This window comes from Urocampus carinirostris, chromosome 1 (genome assembly GCF_059441175.1).
Source record: "Urocampus carinirostris isolate Australia breed hairy pipefish chromosome 1, RoL_Ucar_1.0, whole genome shotgun sequence".
NCBI lineage: Eukaryota > Metazoa > Chordata > Actinopteri > Syngnathiformes > Syngnathidae > Urocampus > Urocampus carinirostris.
In genome coordinates, this window is record NC_142349.1 from 65,202,594 (window position 1) to 65,224,877 (window position 22,284).

The 22,284-nt window shown below is 39.5% G+C and overlaps 1 protein-coding gene across 3 annotated transcripts in view; it reads right to left on the reverse strand.

Moving 5' to 3' along the window:
• Nucleotides 1-22,284, reverse strand: part of pik3r2 (phosphoinositide-3-kinase, regulatory subunit 2 (beta)) — a 67,029-nt gene that overhangs the window by 40,815 nt on the left and 3,930 nt on the right. Inside the window, exons 1-2 of one of the 3 annotated variants that reach the window (XM_088348763.1) lie at nt 15,518-15,639; nt 11,272-12,068 (exon numbers count right to left, since the gene is read on the reverse strand). In XM_088348763.1, coding sequence (XP_088204889.1) covers nt 11,272-11,590 — 319 coding nt within the window. In that variant the 5' untranslated portion in view covers nt 11,591-12,068; nt 15,518-15,639. Of the gene's footprint in view, nt 1-11,271; nt 12,069-15,284; nt 15,343-15,517; nt 15,640-22,284 lie in introns of those variants that run through there. The other 2 variants (XM_088348765.1, XM_088348764.1) reach the window with 2 other exon arrangements.

Genomic DNA, 22,284 nt, shown 5'->3' on the forward strand with positions numbered 1-22,284 from the left:
ATTTAGACGCTTTATACATAAAAGCCACACAACAACTCTTTTGCGACTGGCTGGCAACCAGTTCAGGGTGTCCCTTGCCCACTGCCTGAAGACAGCTGGGATAGGCTCCAGCACCCCTGTGACCCTGCTGAGGATAAGCGGTGCAGATGGATGGATGGATGGATGGACAACAAATCTTAGGTTAGGTTACTGACCCCTGGCCCTACATGAACGGGAGTTCTTTTGTTTTAGGTTTAGTTGTGTAACTACTGAATAATTTTTACAATTGCATACTTGATTATTGACTGGTAATTTAATACTGTATTCTTTTAAGTCTGTGTATATCGCACACTGGATTGATATATGCGGTTCTTTTAATGATGCAAGCGGTTTACTCCAAATATATGATTGTGATGCTCGGTGTTGACAAGACCAGTTGGTGTCTGGCTCAAGATCGGTGTGTAACAGTATGTAAAAGCTGACGCTCGGGTTTCATGGCTGCGTGTCTTCGTTGCGACACGGCTAAACAGACTCAAATAATTTCACGACCGGGCAAGGGCATCTACCGTATATTCCGGACTATAAATCACTCCGGCTTACAAATCGCACCAAACACTGTCAATGATGGAAAATTGTCTGTTAACGTAACCTCTGCAGACAGAGAAACATCAAAGATGTAAATGTTTATACAGTCTTGTTTAACTTAAATTTCGTTACAAAAGACAGGCTTTATTTTGTTCTTATAAGTCACCTCTCCTCCCTCCAAGTCCTCACAAATAAAATGTTGCATTTTGGTCCTGGGCAGCACAGCGGCGCAGTGGTTAGCGCGTGTGCGGCACAGTTCTAAGGTCTTGGGAACCTCCTGTGAGGGTTCAAATCCAGCTACCGGACCTCCTGTGAGGAGTTTGTATGTTCTCCCCGTGCTTGCTTGGGTTTCCACCGGGCACTCTGGTTTCCTCCCACATTCCAAAGACATGCATTTCAGGTGGATTGGCCGGTCCAAATTGTCCCTAGGTGTGAATGAGCGACAGAGTTGTCTGTCCCTGTGTGCCCTGCGATTGGCTGGCAACCAGTTCAGGGTGTCCCCTGCCCACTGCCAGATGATTGCTGGGGTGGGCTCCAGCACCCCCGCGACCCTACTGAGGATAAGCGGTGCAGCTAATGAGATGAGAGATGAGATGAGATTTTGGTCCTGCAATTTAAGCAAAATAAATAAAATAAAATAAAGAGTTCATTTCATTCCAAAATACATAAAATAAATAATTCTAATACTCAAAGGTTTCTGCAACATGTACTGTAATGTGCTGCAGTTCAAGGTTCATGAAGCAATCCCTGCAGGACGCTTTGCTTGCAGATACTGCAGAAGCATGCATAGTGGAGACTTGGCTTTCACTGTTGCCCCCTCCCACCTAATTTCTCCCTCCGTGCCCTCCTTTCAGCCTGTCCACATCTTTTCCAAATCTCAGGCGCTTTTGCCACCTCCTAGATGGATTCTTTGAAAGAGTTTTTCAAAGTAGTGCAGGGGGTTGGATTTAGGATTTGGTAGGAGGGTTAAGTGGAGGACTCTCCTTTCTGAGAACTGGCCATGCTTGCATGGCTTATGGGTGCCCAGAGACAGTATCTAAGTGTTTGTGATGAGGATGGGGGGGACGAGTTTGCAAACAACGGCACACAAAAATTGAGCTAACTATGCAAATAAGTCATCTATTTAAGTCAAAACATGAAAAATGTTGTGCCCGAAATAAGTTCTTTGCGGTTTTATGAATTCTCAATTTAGGTTGGGATATTAAACTGTCTGAGAAAATAAACAGGGTTGGGTAAAGTTACTTTAACTGGATTACTTTCAATTACTTTTGGATTACTCCAATACCAAATATGCTAATAAAAGACAAAAGAAACTAAATATGAATAAAATGACTCAATTTTGTGCAGGCTTGGGGAGTAACAGAATACATGGAACGGCAAAAATCATTTTGTTTCTGTCGCATTTTATGTTGGTTTTGCCGGAGATCAAAGAGATCAAAGCCAGGAGAGAAAGCTTACCACGTGTTGTGAGTCATAAATTTATTCATATTTAGTTTCTTTTGTCTTTTATTAGCATATTTGGTATTGGAGTAATCCAAAAGTAATTGAAAGTAATCCAGTTAAAGTAACCCTACCCAACCCTGAAAATAAACAATATTAAGGGACTATTATAAAAGGGACAATGTATATGATTTTGTGCCTCCTAGTGGAAAAAAAGCTTCATTCAATAACAATAAATAAATAACAATATTGGCTTAAATAATCGTCAAAATACCTCTTATATAAATATCTGTGTATTTTTTTTTTATTACTCCTATTTTTTAGTTTTTATTTTACATAACATGAGCCTCACCTGGGAGCTGACATCAGTGTCCGCCATCTTGCTGCTACGGGTATTCCAAAAACCTACTAAATGGCTTGGCAAAAAAAGAGAAAAATGGTGCAGTTTTCGGTTGCATGACACAATACAATGACATCCAGTGGTCAAATTACACACACTGGAATGTCCCGCTCGGCAATATATCAAGTAGTTGTACAATAAGGAAAAATGTATCATAAGGTTTTCAGGTTTATTTATATCTATTCAAAAACACTGGGATATGAATGAGCTAGCGGGAGGCTAGCATGTATGTCAATATATAGTATGCATAGATCAACAAATCATTTCTTCATCGGAGAATTAATTCTCAAATGAATCGACGACTAGATCACAATTGTCTTCTCCACCTACTGACTCCAATGTACCAGCTCAAATTCAAACGACACCTAGTTCACAATTATCTCCTCCACCCATTGCATCCATCCACTGACTCCACTGTACCAGCTCAAGTCACATCCCACCAAAGGTGCAATACAATACAAAACAAATAAATTTTTCCTTTACATGTATATTATTTATAACTATTACTTACTTTATACTGTTTTGGTACAAAGCTTTAAAATGCATAAACAATTTCAACGTTACCTCTATCAGTCGCCATTCTGGAATTTTAATTTGCCAACCCCGGAACTGATTATTGTTGTATCCCAGTCTAACAAAATCTAGTTTGTCGTCAATTTAGAGCAGTGTTTCTTTACTGAACAACTTTTAACCACGCCACATTACTTTAAATGAAAGAATCCCTCGGGAAACCACCAGTCTGTGATGTTGCATCTCCGGTAAAAGTAAATCCAAATAAAAGAGAGCTTTTATCAGCCTGCACAGGCAAACAAAATGGATTATTGCCCATGGCACAGTACGTTAATTACAATGGTTTAAAAACACTGATTTCGAGTTTGATAAATGTATATACGCAACTCTATCCTTCTGTAAAGCATGCAAAAAATGTGTTTTGCTTTTTGTGGCAGATCTTGGTCTCTAAGCCCTTCTAATAGTTGGGGTTAACAGTAAAATACAAATAAAAAGGTCTTATTATATCTCTGGACCTCCCGGCCAAATGCTAACAAAAGCTCTTTCACATAATGCCCAAAATGTCATTTCCAAGAAAGAAATGCAAGTGTATTTGTTAAATTTAAGTTGGGCCACAGTGTCCTCTATTCATTGGCTAAGCTGAGCCCCATCCTGGCCTTTTTCTGTCCAGGCCGGTGGCCAAGCCTAATACTCGATGCCACGGTCTCACCAAAGATTTGGGCCTGTACGGAGATTTGCCACAATAGGCACCAAAGCAAATCACTCCTACGTTTTCTGAAGTAAAGCGTTAACGTCTACCACAGCTTTTCAGAAAAGAACAAAGAATTTCCTTCACCCATTTGGGACGTTAGCACATTGGTGCTTTTCTACCACTAGTGCCGGGGAAGCTGCGGTGCATTTGTACCATTTAAGATGGAAGAAGAAATTTTTATCGATTTTTTCGCGTCTCTTTGCCGAAAAGAATAGCATTGGAATAATTACAAGTTGGTGACTTAGCCCTTGTCCAATTTCCTTTCTTTTTGGAGGATTTTTTTTTCACAGAAATTTTCCAGAGTGATGAAAACGATAAAACAACAAATACAGACGCTGCCCTACTAACGAACAGGATCCGGACGATCGTTCGGAAGTTACATTTGTTCGTAAGTTGCTTCAGTGTTATAATGTGTATGTTTAAGGTTTATATAAGTATGTTTAAGGCCTGTATAAGTAACCTGTATTGTTTTGAAACTGAAAAATAAACGTTTAATAAAATAATATGCTCTATAACGTTAAAAAGCAGGCTGAATGATAAAGCATAGTACTGAAAAAACAAAGCTACACGCGTTGACATTCTGTGGTCTGTGAAGCCCTTTGAGACTTCTTGCGATAAAGGCCTATACAAATAAACATGACTTGACTATAAAGATGAATAAAGGTAAATTTAACCTACTTTTGGAAGGGTTAGGCAACTTTCTCCTCCGTGGTAAAAAGTGGATGGAAAAAAAGCGTTCCGACTATTTTCTCAACCGCATCAAGCTTTCTTATTCCACTTTCCTTTCAAAAAGAAACGGCTCGCCTCTTCTTTACAATTTACACCAACCATATTGAATGGATGCACAACATATTAAACAATAAAAACATTCTTAGGGCACGAGAGATACAGTGCAGTGTGTATACACACAAACCAGGAAGTGGTTGCTGGGTGACCCCATTCAGCGCCACGCGGCGGAATGAAGCACTACAGTACTGTCTTCTACTCGGATAAAGGTGCACACGATACAAAATCTAACTTACAGCAATGTCCGGGTATTTTTGACATCCCGAAAAATATGATCGTATTTACCGTTGTTCGTAACTCGAATGTTCATAATTAGGGGAGCGTCTGTACAGCACAGAAGATCCCCAGGTTATGAGGTCACTTATAAAAATTTGCATCATTTTTGAGCACGACAGTGAGAGTTACTGTATGTGCCCCATACATCTCTAGGACGGCCTGTCTGATATAGGTCGACGTCATAAGACGCTGGTCCGCTACTGGTTTGCGTCACAGCATCATGAAAATAATGATATGCTATTGACTGAACTCCCTCCCAAAGTTCTCCTTTTCTATCGCTTAAATCCCAATATTCTATTTTTGGTACTATATTTATTAGCTATGGGTTGCAAGACTTGCAGTGATAGTAAAAGGAGAAGCAGGGAGACGATAACAATAGAAACAAAGCTTGAGATTCTAAAGACATACGAAGAGGGCACAGGAATTGTTACCCTCACTAAGGAATTTGGCTGTAACCAATCTACAATTATTAACGAAATAGTCTGAGGACATTACAATCCCTGCAAGATGAACTTTTAAAGGATTTTTTCATTTGGATCTGCCGTCTACTTCCCTTTTTGCATACACCCAATAACTCCACTATACCAGTTCCAGTCACATCACACCCAAGTTACATAAAATATAATTTTTCCTTAACATGTATATTTATTTATCAGGTTATTTAATCATGTACAAGTGTATTACATATAAGCAATTAATATGTACTTTTATATACAGGGATCAGAATGGAGATTTTCATTTTCAGCTAAAATAGCCAGCGTCCAGGAATAAACCAGGGCGGAGACCCCCCCCCCCCATAAAAAAAAACCTGGGTTTTAGGCAATTTACTTGTCCAAAACCATGCTTATATTTATCATTTAAGTAACATTTTTAGAAGATTAAAATAATTTGCCCACATAACTGATTTTTTTGTAAATACTGCAAGATAAGTTCAAATGCAGTTCAGTCCCTGCAGCTTGTGCGACAATGCGGCCAATTTTTCTAACGGCCGCCAGGGTGCGCCAGAGCAATAAAGGAAAGAGTGAGACAGTCGGATTTTGAATTTGTTTGCTACGCAAGAGAAAAAGTGAAAAAGTCGGAATGCCTTTGGGGTTCAAAAACAGCGGAAATCCACGGATCCGCGGAAAATTCTGATCCCTGTATATAAAACTTAAATTTTTTGACCTGGTCATCCGGGCTGTTTGGAATAGATTAGCTAATTACATTAGTGGCAATTACACCTTATATTCTCCAAGTCAGAACAAATTAATGTTCTATCCCGGGAGTCAACCCTTACGATACCAACGGTATCACGATAACACTGTATGTAACATCCCACATGCCGACATTTCTTGTGTAAATACCATGTAAATTATAACTATAGCCTTATCCCCCTTGTTTTATAACCTTATCTTCTCTGTTCCTTTATCTTCTTGGCTCATACCTCACTGTGAATGTGGAGTGTCATGCCCAATTTCGTTGTCACAATATGTTAACCCATTTTGTAACAATGACAATAAAGGTATATTCTATTCTATTCTATTCTATACTGTATCAAACAAATATTGTCTGAAATATATGCAATTTTTTTGTGGATTTCCTGGTGTTTTTATGCTGTCTAAATCGGATGGCGAGATTATAATTCAGCGTTTGTTACTTCCCGTCTCGATTACTGTAACGCACTACAGAATGCTGCAGCGAGGCTTTTACTTAAGACAAGAAAGTTTGATCACATTACCCCGATTTTAGCTAACCTGCATTGACTCCATGTTAGCTTAAGATGCGATTTTAAGGTTCTGTTGGTATTCTACAAAATCATGCATGGACTTGCTCCCTCATATCTTTCAGATTTAATTTCGCCCTATGTTCCGGTCCGGAGCCTTCACTCTGAAAATTCAGGTCTATTAGAGCCAAGAAGAAATCAGCAGGTTCGAGAGCGTTCTCCATTCGGGCCCCGGTGCTGTGGAATGCTCTTCCCCCTGAGATTTGATCTGCAACCTCAGTGGAAATGTTTAAATCTAAGCTTAAAACACACTTCTATTCTATAGCATATGAATAACCTATATTTTATGTTGACAATATCTGTGTATTATCTGTAATGGAACATCCATTGCAGCCTGGTCATCCTGGAAGGGGATTACCTCATGTGCGGTCCCTTCTCAAGGTTTCTTCATTTTCCTCATGTTGAGGTTTTTGAGTTTTTCCTTGCCCTCATGTAGGTTTTAAATCAGGGGATGGTTTAATAATAGTCTTTAATAATAATCTGTGGTTTGAAATAATCTGTGCAGTCTTTTGAGACTCTTTGTGATTAAGGGATATACAAATAAACATGACTTGACTATACGGATGTTTTATAATAATACGTTTAGGTTCCTGTGTTTTTTTGTAAAATTACTGTATTTTACGGACAATGAAGCGCACTGGATTTATAATGCGCATTCTGAAAAATATTTATTTGAAGATTTTTCTATATGGGGCGTATAAAATTAAAAGAACAGGAAGAAGAAATTTTACTTAAAAAAACCTCGGGAAATGTCTTCAAAAACGTATTTCATAGAACATCAATTGGAAGAAATCACCACATGTAGAAGCATTTCATTGTAATTATGCATTGCCGATTTTATTTACTATCAGTTCACGAGGTTACAGGAAATTTGCTCTGAGTTTTGTGTGTATGAGGTAAAGGATGGGATTTGATACGTTTCAATAAATCTTCTTCGTCCCATTCCCTTGGCCTTTTGAAGTTATATTTACATGTGTTCACAAGGAATGTGAATGTGAACTGAATAAATAAATGAATGAATGTATTTCCAGCTAACGAGGCACACTTTAGAATTTCTGGCAAATTTGCGCTTTATAGTCTGGAAAATATAGTAAGATCCTATGTAATTTAGGGGCCGAGATTGAAAGTATGATAGAATTTTCCAAGAAAAGCCCCTATTTTTGTAAGCGGGTTTAAGGCCGCTCTCCGGCCGAGGTAACGCGAAGTTCACGGCCTACGTGCTCACAGCCGATCTGTCAGAAAATCGGGCAGAATTACAGAGAATACAACTTCTGACCGAGGAGGAATGTACGGACCTGCGCGTTGCGATCCTGCCAAAACCACAAAATGGGACTCGTTGTCCGAGGACAGCCCTGACATTTGGAATGCGGAGCTTTTCCCGTTTGATTCCTTTTCGTCGATTCGGCCTTTCCGCACTCGATCGGGTCGAGCTGAGATCCGGAGAGTCTTGCCAAGGTGTGAAGCTTGGGTGGAATGAAATGAACTCTTTATGGTCCCGGAGGAAATATCCATTAGGCCGTGTTATAATGAAATGCTAATCAGGTTTGATCGGCAGTGCAGACACTTGCGGGATTTACAGCAAGTGCAGACGCAAGCTCACTTTAATTAACGTACATTTAATGTTGATAGCACGATATATATTTGGTCTCAAAGGTATTGTGTTGCCAGTTTTTTTTCTGTCACGCATATTCTTTGGAGTTTGTTTTACAATGTTAAAAGATTTTTTTCCATTCCCACAACTTTTTAATACCACGAATTCAACTGTCATTTTAATACCGTCATATCCAGGGTCTGTACACCTTGTTGATGACCAAATTCAAGCACTTTTCACGCACTTTCAAGTCCAATTACGCAAAAATCCAGCGCCTTTCAAAAATAGTTTTGTTTTATTTTACTTTGATGACTAAAAAAAGTACTCTCTTGCTGCTAGCGCATACTTTATGCTATTTTGATTTATGTTCTTATTTTCTATGATCTTTTGGTGTCTACGGGCTGCTATAAACTGACACGAATTCTGCCATTCTGCTTCAAATGGTAAATGGTCTGCATTTATATAGCGCTTTTCAAGTCAATGAAGACCTCCCAAAGCGCTTTACAATGTGCTTCACACTTACCCATTCAAACACGCACACTCACACACCAATAGGGAGTCAGCCATGCAAAGCGCCTACCTGCCTATTGGCGGCATTAGGGATTCAGCGTCTTGCCCAAGGACACTTCGACATATAACACGGAGGAGCCGGGAATCGAACCTGCGACCTTTTGATCCCAAGACGAGCGCTCTGCACGTGCAGCTTTGCTACATCACACTTATTTAGAAACATGAAAAACAGTGTCTGAAATAACGTCGTGCCCGGACGCCTGGGGCGTGCATCTTTTACGTCGGCCGTATAAAGTACTTTATGTATTAAAAAAAAAGTAGTTTATGTATTAAAAATATTTTTATCAGAACTTTTCTTGTACAACATCCAATTTCTCCTAACCTCACACAGATCCTAAATCCGATGGCTCCCAAGTAAATAGAGTTTGAGGAACTCTGATCTCGAGGGAGGTGACATAATCTTGTTGAAGAGCCAAATTTGGACTCATTTTAATGATATTGATTGCTCCGAAGCAGAGTGGATTCGATCTTTCAATCTTTTGTTTTATTTACTTTAATTTATATTTTTTTGCGTGTTTTTACAGGATCTGTATCTAAATTGATTAAAATACAACTGTAAATAGTTTTTTTTTTTTGATAGTATCATTTATTTATAGCTCTGAAGAGTTAATATTTTTGATTTTTGTTTTATTGTCTTTGACTTTATATCTGTTAATGTCATAAACTGGAACAGGATAAGGACCCAAATGCGTGACGTTTCTCACACAAGCCCTTTATTTTACGGTAAATGGGGTGTCATGCATGTTAGGCAGCAGTCAAAACAGGATATCAAAATTAAACAGGACAAACTAGACGGGAACGAAACTGGAAACCGATATTAAACAGGACAAAATAAACAGGAACAATACCGGACAGGAAATACCAATTGGAAACAGGACCAAGTCAAAACCCACGTCTTGCGGGGCAGAGGTTCGTTGAGGGACGGACAAAGGAGGAGTGAAAGCACTGAGCTTAAATAGACGGAAAGCAGATCTGTCAACGAGCCGCAGCTGGCACCACACGGGCGGGGCCAATTGGGCGCCATGGCAACCGTGAAAGTTAAGTGTGTAAAAAGCAAAAAATTGGTTTGTATTTTACAAAAGATTTATCGATATGTGAATATTTTAATTTTTTTTGCATGTGTTTTCCAGTGATCCTCTGCAAAACATATGAAACTGTAATGACTAAATAATTTGGTGCATAATGTTTTATTATTAATGATTCTTAATATATAATTAATCAGACCTTGTCTATCACAACTACCCAAGCTAGCCACCAAAGTGTCTCTATTTGGTAGTGTGGCTAGCAGCATTGTTAGCGAAAATATAAGCTAAACCCAGCTGAACCTTAAGGATTGCCTTAGGACGTTGTGACTTCTGAAAAAAAAGCCTCACTTTAAGGCATTTTCCCCACTGAACAATGTCAAGAACAGATTATTTAAATTTATATCATTAACCTTACACTCAAACTTAGTGAAGTTAATGTGTAAGACGGGTAACGTTTCGAAGATGCCTGTCTGCCATTAGTCAAAGTCATATAAAATTGATTTAAGTTAAAATGCGAATATGCTATTGATTGAACAACCTCCCACAATGTCTTGAGAGCCTAGTGTTCTTCGTAAAGACTGTTACAGTAGGCGATACAATATTGTGTTTTTGTTGAGTATTTATTCGCTATGGGTTTCAAAAGCTTGCAGTGATGCTAAAAGGAGAAGTAAAACGTGATAACCATGGAAACAAAGTTTGCAATTATCATGATATATAAAAAAGGCACCCGATTTGGTTACATGACCGTAACCAATCAAATATTGGCACAATTAAAGCAAACAATTGAGCAAAACCTAACTTAATCAAAGCTAAAGAATTCCTTTAAAAAATACGCAAAATACATAAACTATCATATAAACGTGAATTTTTTTCTAAATACTTAAGTCGAAAAAACTGCATTGGTTTTACATAACATGAGGCTCACTTAAAGGAACCTGACATGATTGTCTGCCATTTTGCTCCTACAGGTATCCCCCAAACCCAAATCTTGTGAAAAGCTGGGCAAAAAAATGAAATAAAAATGGTGTAGTTTGATCACTTCGAACCTTTTTGTATTCCTCCTTGTGCTTTGCAACACTCGTTTTTAGTTTCACTACACAATACAGCCAAATCTAGTGGTCAAATAATACACACTGTCCCTTTGGATAAGGAGGTGATTAAAGCAAAGACATCTTCTAAGGGCATAATAATATCTACAAGTGGAAATTCTAAAATCACTGTCAATTCTAATCTACCATCGCCGTCTCGTCCACTCTTATGCATCCACCCGCTACTCCACTTGACAAGTTCAAGTCAAATTAGATAAAACAACCTTTTTCCTTTACAGGAATATCTATTTACGATGTTATTTAATCATATGCACATTTGTTACAGATAAATGATACTTTCTATATATATTTTTTGTGTGTTTTTTTTAACTTTTTATCACAGGTACGTATGGGCTTATGACTATAGGTATCAAACCCCCGCAATAAATCAATTTCACTTTGCAATCCCCACCTCAGAACGGATTAATCCCATATCCTGGGGGTCCACTGTATTTCACTATGCTGTAAAATATGTTTCGTTTCCAATAAACGTGGTCCGTGGTCTTACCTTGACACGACTCCGACGTGGGAGCAGCAGGTAGAGGTCGTTGAGACCTGGGCTGACTGGACGGGAGCGCCATCTTGACGGGCCCCACAAACTCCACGTACGTGCCGGGGAAGTCGCCTCTCATCTTGGAGCGCTCGTTGTAACCCAAGAGCCAACCCAGACATTCGGGCTTCTCGGCACAGCCTTCGTGGTAGTTCTCCGCGGACATCAGCGAAGCTTTGCTCACAATCAAGAGATCTCCTGGCTGCAGATCCAAGTCCTCCTCCTGGTCTTTGGTGAAAGCGTATAGGGCACGGTACCGGAAACCTTCCGCTGCCATTTCGCCAGGGGGAGGGCACTGTATAAAATGGCTGACGAGGGGAGGATTATACGGTGCAGAGTCCTTTTAAACAGATATCTTCACCCCCGAGAGAGGCAATGATAACGTGGACGTTGAGCGTGGAGGTGACCCGAGGAGTCACCCGAAGCTGAGGAGCATTTTCACGAGTCCGCAAGTTAGCGCTTGGCCTCCGCCGGTAATTTCAGACCAGGCCGGTGTTGGTGAAGCGGTGAACTTTCCGCAGCTTGATACCTCGGTTGAGCCAGATGATGGAGCAGAGGGAAAGTGTCGGCAACATGCTCCTCAAAGCCAGAAGACCAGCAGGAGGTCGGGTTCTAAGGGACCAGGCGGAGGACCGGGTATGCTGGTGAAGCGTTTGGATCGAGTGGCCTGAATTGACGGTAGCGAGCGGGACGGTCTTTAATCCCCTTCGGTTCTGCAAAGCCTCCACATGTTCTGGACAAGGATTATGAACAACCTGTGGGACATTAAAAACACAGAAAAAGGATAAAACATGAGAAAAGGGCAATCGTTTTTCTCTTTAAAGTCTCTGTTTACCCTGGAGTGCCATGTATAATATTGTTGCATACATTGTTTCACTATGTTGTTATTAATGACAGTAAAGAAAATTAAATTTGTTTCAATAATAAACGAAAACAGGAAGCATTAGGTCAAGAGTCACCAACCGTTTTGAAGCTGAAAGCGCCTTTCTTTGTTTTGTTTTTTTTACTTTTTAACGCAAAGAGCTACCTGTTTTTGAATATATACTTCCGAAATAAGTATTTAGCGTGTAATTGCTATGTTCTTACTAAGTTAATGTCATGTTAATGTTATACAGTGGTACCTCTACTTACAAATTTATTTAGTTCTGGGTGTAGCTTTGTAACCTGAAAACTTTGTAAGTAGAGACGCATGTTGTATGTAAATGCGCTTATCTGTTCCAAGCACCGCAAAAGTACAGTGTGATTTGTTCCTAATATATCATAAATAAAAGAGCATCAGAACATGAAATAATTACATGTTACAATTAGATTACCACACAATAAACGAAACGAGAGGCACATAATGTAGAAAACGAAGAATAAGGGAAATAATTAAAAGATTCATTTATCTTTTTCCCTCGCGTTTATTGAAGAACTGATCCAATGACGTCTGCTTTTTCTGGCTTTTGACATTCTGTCGGAGGTGAGCGAGGCACACGTAGCGATAGCCCGACTTGTCAACACTTTTTCCGGGTGATTCCTTTCCACAAATTCCGAGACTTTTTGGAATGTTGCTAAAATGTCTTCACTTTGAGCTAATTGAGGGATAGCTGCGTCTTGCTGGAGACCCTCCTCCTCCTCGACTTTGAACTAGGACGGTGACACGAAGGGCATGCTAGGAGCACGCATTTGATTTGAAGTGATAGCCAGTTTGTTAAGTGGAAACTACAGGAGCGGCGAACAGCAGCGTGTACTGTACTGCATATTTGACTTAGTAACTAGAGTTAATATTTTCCTGTTCAGGTACTTCATAACCTGAAACTTTTGTATATAGTGACATTCGTAAGTAGAGTGTCATTTATAAGTACATTTACAATAGCCTCGATCATTCACTTAAACATCATGTCAGTTAGAAATCAAATCTCCGAGAAAGTTACAATGACTGGTGAGCCATTTGAGATCCTCTCCGCCGGCTACTCGGGTCTTCTTATTGGGCTACCTGGTGCCCACGAGCCCCACTTTAGTGACCCCTGTATTAGGTAAAGCCTGATGAAAATGATAATTTAAAAATGTAATAAATCTGTACATTTATTTTTGTAATACATTACACCAATATAGAAAAAAATGCCTTCATTTGGATCCCGGAATCATGATTCAAAATTAACCAAGTAGAAAACATTAATTAATTCCTACAAAACATCATTTGTTTTGTAGGAATTAATTAATGAGTCCAATTAATTAATTAGGATTAACAGAAAGTAAAAACAACAAAGCACTATTGACAAATCAAGATGGAAACCTTGACAGTATAACCTAGCAGTAAATGAGTTCAATATTATTATAAATGGGTTTTTGATCAAACATTACTTTTCGGTCTCACAATTTAGATTGGTCAATAATGTTTGAACTATTTAAAAAATAATTATATCCAATATCTACAATATATATTTATTTTTAATTTTCTAAATATTTAAAATGCTTAGATTTGATATTTAAAACATTTTTTAAAATTTGATCAATATGGATATGGATGAGATGGATGAAGTGGCTGGGGATTTCTTGCTGAGGCTGCTGCCCCCGTGATCCGTCCCCGGACAAGCCGAAGAAACGGATGGATGAATAGAAAAAACTTACATTTGGTAGTTTTTTAAAAAAACATTTACACATCTTAAATTGAAAAAAATAAAAAAATAAAAAAAATATAGCAACAACAACAAAAAACAAATAATAGCACATTTTATTTAAAAAAAAACCAAATTGTGGCCTGTGAGTTTTTAGGCAAAAAGTATTTCAAGTTGACTTCAGACAACGAAAACTGATTTTCGTTCATTTTACCATAAGTCGAGTAAAAATGGCCGGTGTTGTTTTTGTGCAAGCTGAAAGAAAGTCTTAAAGTAACGTGTATTTAGTCAATGCAGTAAAATTGGATCTACGACTTATATAGGCATCAATGTTAAGAATCAATTCGTACATCGGTCAAACATTTCCAGTTTAATAGCTGAATTTTTAGAGATTAGTCAGAATTTTACTTAAAATTTTTATTTCAAACGATTAACTTGTGAAAATAACTTCCGTATAATCTGATGATGGATTCATAGTGGATCAATTCATCTGGAGCTGTAGATGGGAGTGAATGAGTTAAACGTTGGCAAGATTTACGATTGGATAAATAAAAAAAATATCCAAAATGTATAATAATGATTAATTTAAGAAAATAATAATGGAATAATCAGACGAGTGATTCGTTGCTGATCAATCCGTCTGTAGGGGGTAACGAGTTGAAAAAAATCAGGAAAAAATGTACGAATTACAAGCTTTTTTTATATACGTAAAAATGTACATGCTAAATATATTTCAATCGTTAATTTACGAAAATAATTCGAAAATAATCAAATGATCGATTAATTGTCGATCAACCGTTTCGTTGTAGCGGCCTTCTCCCTGCAGCATTTCGTCAAGACGACGCTTTCGACCGCATAAAAATGGCGGATGGAAAGGACGCAGATCGGACGAACTGGACATGGCGAATGTGATTGGTTCCGCTTTCTTAGGTCGAGTCAAATCATTTCATAAAACAAGAATAAATGAAGAAATACATTACATAACATTAACCTCACTCGATCGAGAAAACGCAACAAACGGCAAAAAAAAAAATCTGAAAATATCGCCGACGGCACTGCCAGATCGGAGCCGAACAAACGTCGCATTCATCTAGAAATTGCCAACGTCCTTTCCTCATCAGGGATCGGGCCCAAGCAGTTGCGTTGAAATTGTCGGAAAAACCCCAAGATTAGAGGTTTGCGGATTAAGTTCAACATCTGCGATCAGAGGTCCATCATCGTGAGCCTGATACGAGTTTCAAGATATACAATAGACATATTTATATACGTCAATCGATTTGGTAAACACACAAAAACCACCGAAAACCACGTAGGCCTGTGTAGGCCCTCCACTGTGAAACCGAAAATACCGAATCGAAAACAGACGCTTACGAGTGATGCATTGCAGGCTCTAAATAAAACTAGGAGAGCTCGCCTTTGCCGAAAAATCCTACTAACAATCGTACGAGTTCGGTTCGAATACCGACGTAGGGCATGCTTTGGAACCGGCGACGTTCGGAGCAGGGATTCTCACCGATCCGTTTCCAGGTCGGATCTCTTCTATTCAGAGTGTGAAAACGAGCAAAAGGGAAATAAACAAGGATGCGAACGAGCGCGGCACTCACCCCACTTTGGTCGCGAGAGGAAACCGGACGGGCTCAGCCAGACTCTCCGTTCCACATCCTTCCCACCCCCCCGGTCAGTCGAGGAGAGGTGCCAGGCGGGACACGTGGCCCTGGCGTACCCAACCACAGCCCGCAATCCTCACACCATCGTACCCGCCTACCCCCTTTAGCCCTACCCTCTCCCTCTTGCCTCCACCTGCCCACCCCCCAGCCCCGATTCCGACTGCCAATCCACAACTCGGCAAAAAATAAATAAAAAGTCGAACCGTCCCTCCCGTTGCTGTTTATTTTGCCTATAATCCGGTTCCAAAACGTGTTAAAGCAAGTGCGGGGGGGCTGCGAGTTGATCCGTTTCCGGTGGTTCGGTCCAAAAGTGGCGCAAGTCTTGCAAGGTGAGAAGAGAGTCTGCAGAGTTCCGACTTGAGACCGTTGAAGAAGCTGTCCTATCAGCACCGCGAAATCCATCCCTGCTTTTTTGAAATCATATATCTCTCATAATTAACTTCCTATTTTGCTAGAGGGAGAAAAAAAAGAAGTACAGCAGAGGAAGAAAACACTCAGCACTTTGCAGTCAGCGGACTCGTAGCGGCTGAGGGAGACGGCGGGAAAATAATTAATGAATAGGCAGCGAGGAAACTCACTGTTGCTAGAGCGAGGGAAAGCTCTTCCTGCGCTGTGATTGGCTGCCGCCCGCGCCGTGTGCTGCCCAGTCACCAGCCAAGCCGGGCAAATCAAGGAAACGTTCTAATATTAGAAAATGTTTCTAGGCAGCTGACCCAAACAACTACATCTTCTCAACGGGCGCATACGAGCACAGGAGGTTCTTTTATGTCAGATTTGATGACATTACAGATGGTTTTTAAAGGGAGAAGATTAGAAAATGATTCTAGGCAAATGATGCAAACAACTACATCTTCTCAAAAGGCACATACGAGCACAGGAGGCTCTTTTATGTCAGATTTGATGACATTACAGATGGTTTTCAAAGGGAGAAGATAAGAAAATGATTCTAGGCAGCTGATGCAAACAACTACATCTTCTCAAAAGGCGCATACGAGCACAGGAAGATCTTTTATGTTAGATTTGATGACATCACAGACTATTTTCAAGAGGAGAAAATTAGAAAACGATTCAAAGCAGCTGACCCAGACAACTACATCTTCTTAAAAGTCGGGTACGAGCACAGGAGGTTCTTTTGATGACATTACAGATGGTTTTCAAAGGGAAAAGATGCAAAAAACTATATCTTCTCAAAAGGCGCATACGAGCACAGGAGGCTCTTTTATGTCAGATTTGATGACATCACAGATAGTTTTCAAGAGGAGAATATGAGAAAATGATTCTAGGCAGCTGACCTAAACAACTACATCTTCTCAAAAGGCGCATACGAGCACAGGAGGATCTTCTATGTCAGATTTTATGACATCACAGACTATTTTCAAGAGAAGATTAGAAAATTATTCAAGGCAAATGATGCAAACAACAACATCTTCTCAAAAGGTGCATAAGAGCACTGGAGCATCTTCTATGTCAGATTTGATGACATCAAAGACTATTTACAAAAGAATATTAGAAAATGATTCTATACAGCTGACCCAAACAACTACATCTTCTCAAAAGGCACATACGAGCACAGGAGGCTATTTTATGTCAGTTTTGATGACATTACAGATGGTTTTCAAAGGGAGAAGATTAGGAAATGATTCTAGGCAAATGATGCAAACAACTACATCTTCGCAAAAGGCGCATATGAGCACAGGAGGATCTTCTATGTCAGATTTGATGACATTACAGATGGTTTTCAAAGGGAGAAGATTAGAAAATTATTCAAGGCAAATGATGCAAACAACAACATCTTCTCAAAAGGTGCATAAGAGCACTGGAGCATCTTCTATGTCAGATTTGATGACATCAAAGACTATTTACAAAAGAATATTAGAAAAGGATTCTATACAGCTGACCCAAACAACTACATCTTCTCAAAAGGCACATACGAGCACAGGAGGCTATTTTATGTCAGTTTTGATGACATTACAGATGGTTTTCAAAGGGAGAAGATTAGGAAATGATTCTAGGCAAATGATGCAAACAACTACATCTTCGCAAAAGGCGCATATGAGCACAGGAGGATCTTCTATGTCAGATTTTATGACATCACAGACTATTTTCAAGAGAAGATTAGAAAATTATTCAAGGCAAATGATGCAAACAACAACATCTTCTCAAAAGGTGCATAAGAGCACTGGAGCATCTTCTATGTCAGATTTGATGACATCAAAGACTATTTACAAAAGAATATTAGAAAATGATTCTATACAGCTGACCCAAACAACTACATCTTCTCAAAAGGCACATACGAGCACAGGAGGCTATTTTATGTCAGTTTTGATGACATTACAGATGGTTTTCAAAGGGAGAAGATTAGGAAATGATTCTAGGCAAATGATGCAAACAACTACATCTTCGCAAAAGGCGCATATGAGCACAGGAGGATCTTCTATGTCAGATTTTATGACATCACAGACTATTTTCAAGAGAAGATTAGAAAATTATTCAAGGCAAATGATGCAAACAACAACATCTTCTCAAAAGGTGCATAAGAGCACTGGAGCATATTCTATGTCAGATTTGATGACATCAAAGACTATTTACAAAAGAATATTAGATAATGATTCTATACAGCAGAACCAAACAACTACATCTTCTCAATAGGCGCATCAAAAAGTGAACTGAACATGTGCGGCCGCATCCCATTTTCCCCGACTGCATATTTCTGCAAACAGGGACTGGAAGTGAGCGTTGTGGTCAGAAGACGAAAATGAAACTGTGGTCCATTAAAATTATAAAAATAAGAGTATTGTTTTAGCAAGCAAACAATAAAGGGACAGTGTGTATTATTCAGAGCCTACTAAAGATAAAACTAAATAAAATACAATGAGTTGTCTGTCCCTGTGTGCCCTGCGATTGGCTGGCAACCAGTCCAGGGTGTCCCCTGCCCACTGCCCGATGATTGCTGGGATGGGCTTCAGCTTCGTTAAGCACTTGTTTTTGGTGGCATTACACAATACAGCGACATCTGATGGTCAAATATTATATAGTGTCCCTATAAAGGACAGTGTATATTATTCAGTGGCTACTAATGGTTAAAAAAAAAAAAACTTTATTCGTTTAAAATAAAAAAACAATATTGGTTAAAATGATAATCAAAACATCCTGAACTATCATATAACGCTACCAGAAAAAAAGATAGCAGGGAAAAAAAAACTTGCAAAAGTGAAAAAATTAAAAGAAAAACTGTTTTTTTGGGTCACTTTGAGTCTCCGTAGTTTGTATTCCTAATTGTACTTTTTACTGGGTTTGTACACCTTTTTCATGACTTTTAAAGAATATTTCCTAATTTCTCCAGTACCTTTGCATGAAGAAATTCAGTGGGAATCATGTATTTAGCAGAACCACAATATCTGCAATTTACATATGGGATTTTTTTTTTTAGATCTTGACTAAATCATGTATACCGTAAAACTGGGACTATAAGCCGAAGACTTTTTCCTAAGCTTTCAACCCTGCGGCTTATGCAATGATGCAACTAAATTATGCTTTTTTTCAAGCGGCCACCAGGGGAGCTCAAACTGTGAAGGGAAGAGTGAGACACGTGGAATATATGTGTCGAAGAAGACGCAAGTTTAATGCAACTTTGCGCATGATTAAAACTAAAAACCCTCATATTGGGAATCATTTTACCTTTTAAAAATGTCCTGGATGTGGCTTATCATCAGGTGTGCTCTATAGTCTGAATTTTACGGTATATGTTTTTGAGAGACAAATATCTCCCTTATAAGTGTTGGGTAAAAGTTAGTTATATATGTTACATTTTCAGTTGCAGGAAGTTATTCCCATTACAATTTACCCTTAGGGAAACGCTAACTAATTTTTTTTGTATGCCCCATCATAAATGTCCATACTTGATATGTAATCCTTGCACATATCCAATGCATAGTGCCCAGTTTAGGTGAAAGATATATCGTATTTTCCGCACTATAAGGCGCACCGGGTTATAGGGCGCACCCCAAAAAAATAGTTTTTGGGCCTATATTTGACATACATAAGACGCACCGGATTATAAGGCGCTACAATGGGAACGTCGACAAAACAGTCAGATAGTTCAGTCAAACTTATTACCCCCTTAACATTCCCAAAGCTTGCAAAGAAGCAAATATATGTCGTAGACAAGTGCGGATGCAGTGTCCGTACGGTGTCACTCAAATGCATCGTTCCATCATTCGTTAAAGTCTTGGGATTCAAGAAATGCCAACCATTCCTTAGTTTCTATTTTCTTTTTCGCTCGCAACTTTACTGTGCATATGACAATAAACACTTGGAATTGAGTTTAATTTAAAAATAGACACTCCATTCCATCCATTATCTGCACCGCTTATCACAGAAACATCGAGTTCAGTCTGAAACAAGATACAGGGAAAATATATAGCCGAAGTAGCTCACCGAAGTCGTTGTGTTCAATAATAATGTGCAGCCATGGTCCTCTTATATCCGTGAGTGTAGTAAATCCAGGGGAATAAAATATTTACACATACAGAATAGTAAAAAATGCTTTCTCTATGCCGTCAACCACGTGCTATTCACATTCATCTTTTTCGGCCAATTGCAGGCTTTGTTTTGCCGCTTAAGCCTATGCCAGCCTGTAAATGATAAAAAGGATCCGCCCCTTGACTTCCGAATAACTTTAGCCAATAGTGATCGATTCAACTGATGATTGACACATCTTTTTCGGCCAATTGCAGGCTTTGTTTTGCCGTTTAAGCCTATGCCAGCCTGTAAATGATAAAAAGGATCCGCCCCTTGACCTCCGAATAACTTTAGCCAATAGTGATCGATTCAAATGATGATTGACACATTGGTTAGCCAATGAAACGCCGGTAAATAAATCCCAGCATACACCGCGGCCTACTTGGCGTTCGGGGGAAAATCGAGTCGGCGGCTGCAAGTTAGTTGGAAGACTTTGCGACTTAATATTGATCCATAAATAAGGCGCACTGTATTATAAGGCGCATGGTCAGCTTTTGAAAAAAATAAATGCTTTTAGGTGCGCCTTATAGTGCGGAAAATACGGTACCTGTCCTTCTGGGTGTGACCCGTAGGGGGTGATGACGCTTCATAGAACAATGCCATACAAACTAATGCTAGCTTCCATTAATAACAAGGGAAAAAGTAAATGCAACAGCAAAGTAAAGCCACTAGAGAGCAGTGTCGGTGTCATTTTTAAGCAGACTTGTTGAGAAACATGGCAACAAGCAGAATTCAAGAACTTTTCAACCCTTGTAAAAACAACCCCAAAATTAAAGCTTTTTTAAGGATTTCAAGAAGACGTACAAACACACAAACCACTCCATTCCAGATGCAAAATACAGCGACATCTAGTGGAGGAAAAAAAACACACTTTCCCTTTAAAGCAGGGACGTAAGCTCACAAAGGTCACATTTAACTAGCACGCTCTTTGGTTTCGGAGGAACTGGGAATGCAATTTTAATGCAACGTTTTATATATATATAGCGGGCCGCAAAAGCGAACGTCAGCGAATGGAAGGAAACAATTAATGCAGTAAAGTTTGGAGCGAGATTTTACGGGCGCTGCTGCTGCTGGAGGAGCTGCCGAGCGAGGCCGCTCGCATGCAGCTCGCTTGGCGCTCGGCCACCCGACCACATGCCAGCGAAAAATCAACTGCGCCACAGACCGGGCCTGCGAAAAAAAAAAAAACGAGAAAAAAAAAGACAGGACAACCTTTCAGCAGGACGTCTCCTAAAATGGAGGCCTGGGTGGCGACGCTTTTGCTTACAAATCCAACGAGACGTTCGAGCGTATGCTGCGAGGTGAGATTGTGTCACCGGGGGAGATTTTCTTCACTTTTTTATAAAGAACAGTCCGCAAACGGGGTGATGGTCAGAACTGGATCTGGTGGATTCGTAAGGGAAAAGTAGTCATGTTTCAAGTCAGGTCATGTTTATTTGTGACGCCCTTAATCACAAAGTGTCTCAAAGGGCTGCAAAGGTTATTGCTAACCACAGACTATTATTACAGACTATTATTACACCATCCCCTAATGTAAAACCTACATGAGGGCAAGGAAAAACTTAAAAACCTCAACATGAGGAAAATGAACAAACCTTGAGAAGGGACAGTCTCAAAGGGCTGCACAGCCTACAGACTATTACAGACTACAGACTATTTCTACACCATCCCCTGATCTAAAACCTACATGAGAGCAAGGAAAAACTTAAAAACCTCAACATGAGGAAAATGAACAAACCTTGAGAAGGGACAGTCTCAAAGGGCTGAACAGCCTACGGACTATTACAGACTACAGACTATGATTAAACCATCCCCTGATCTAAAACCTACATGAGAGCAAGGAAAAACTTAAAAACCTCAACATGAGGAAAATGAACAAACCTTGAGAAGGGACAGTCTCAAAGGGCTGAACAGCCTACGGACTATTACAGACTACAGACTATGATTAAACCATCCCCTGATCTAAAACCTACATGAGAGCAAGGAAAAACTTAAAAACCTCAACATGAGGAAAATGAACAAACCTTGAGAAGGGACAGTCTCAAAGGGCTGCACAGCCTACAGACTATTACAGACTACAGACTATGATTAAACCATCCCCTGATCTAAAACCTACATGAGAGCAAGGAAAAACTTAAAAACCTCAACATGAGGAAAATGAACAAACCTTGAGAAGGGACAGT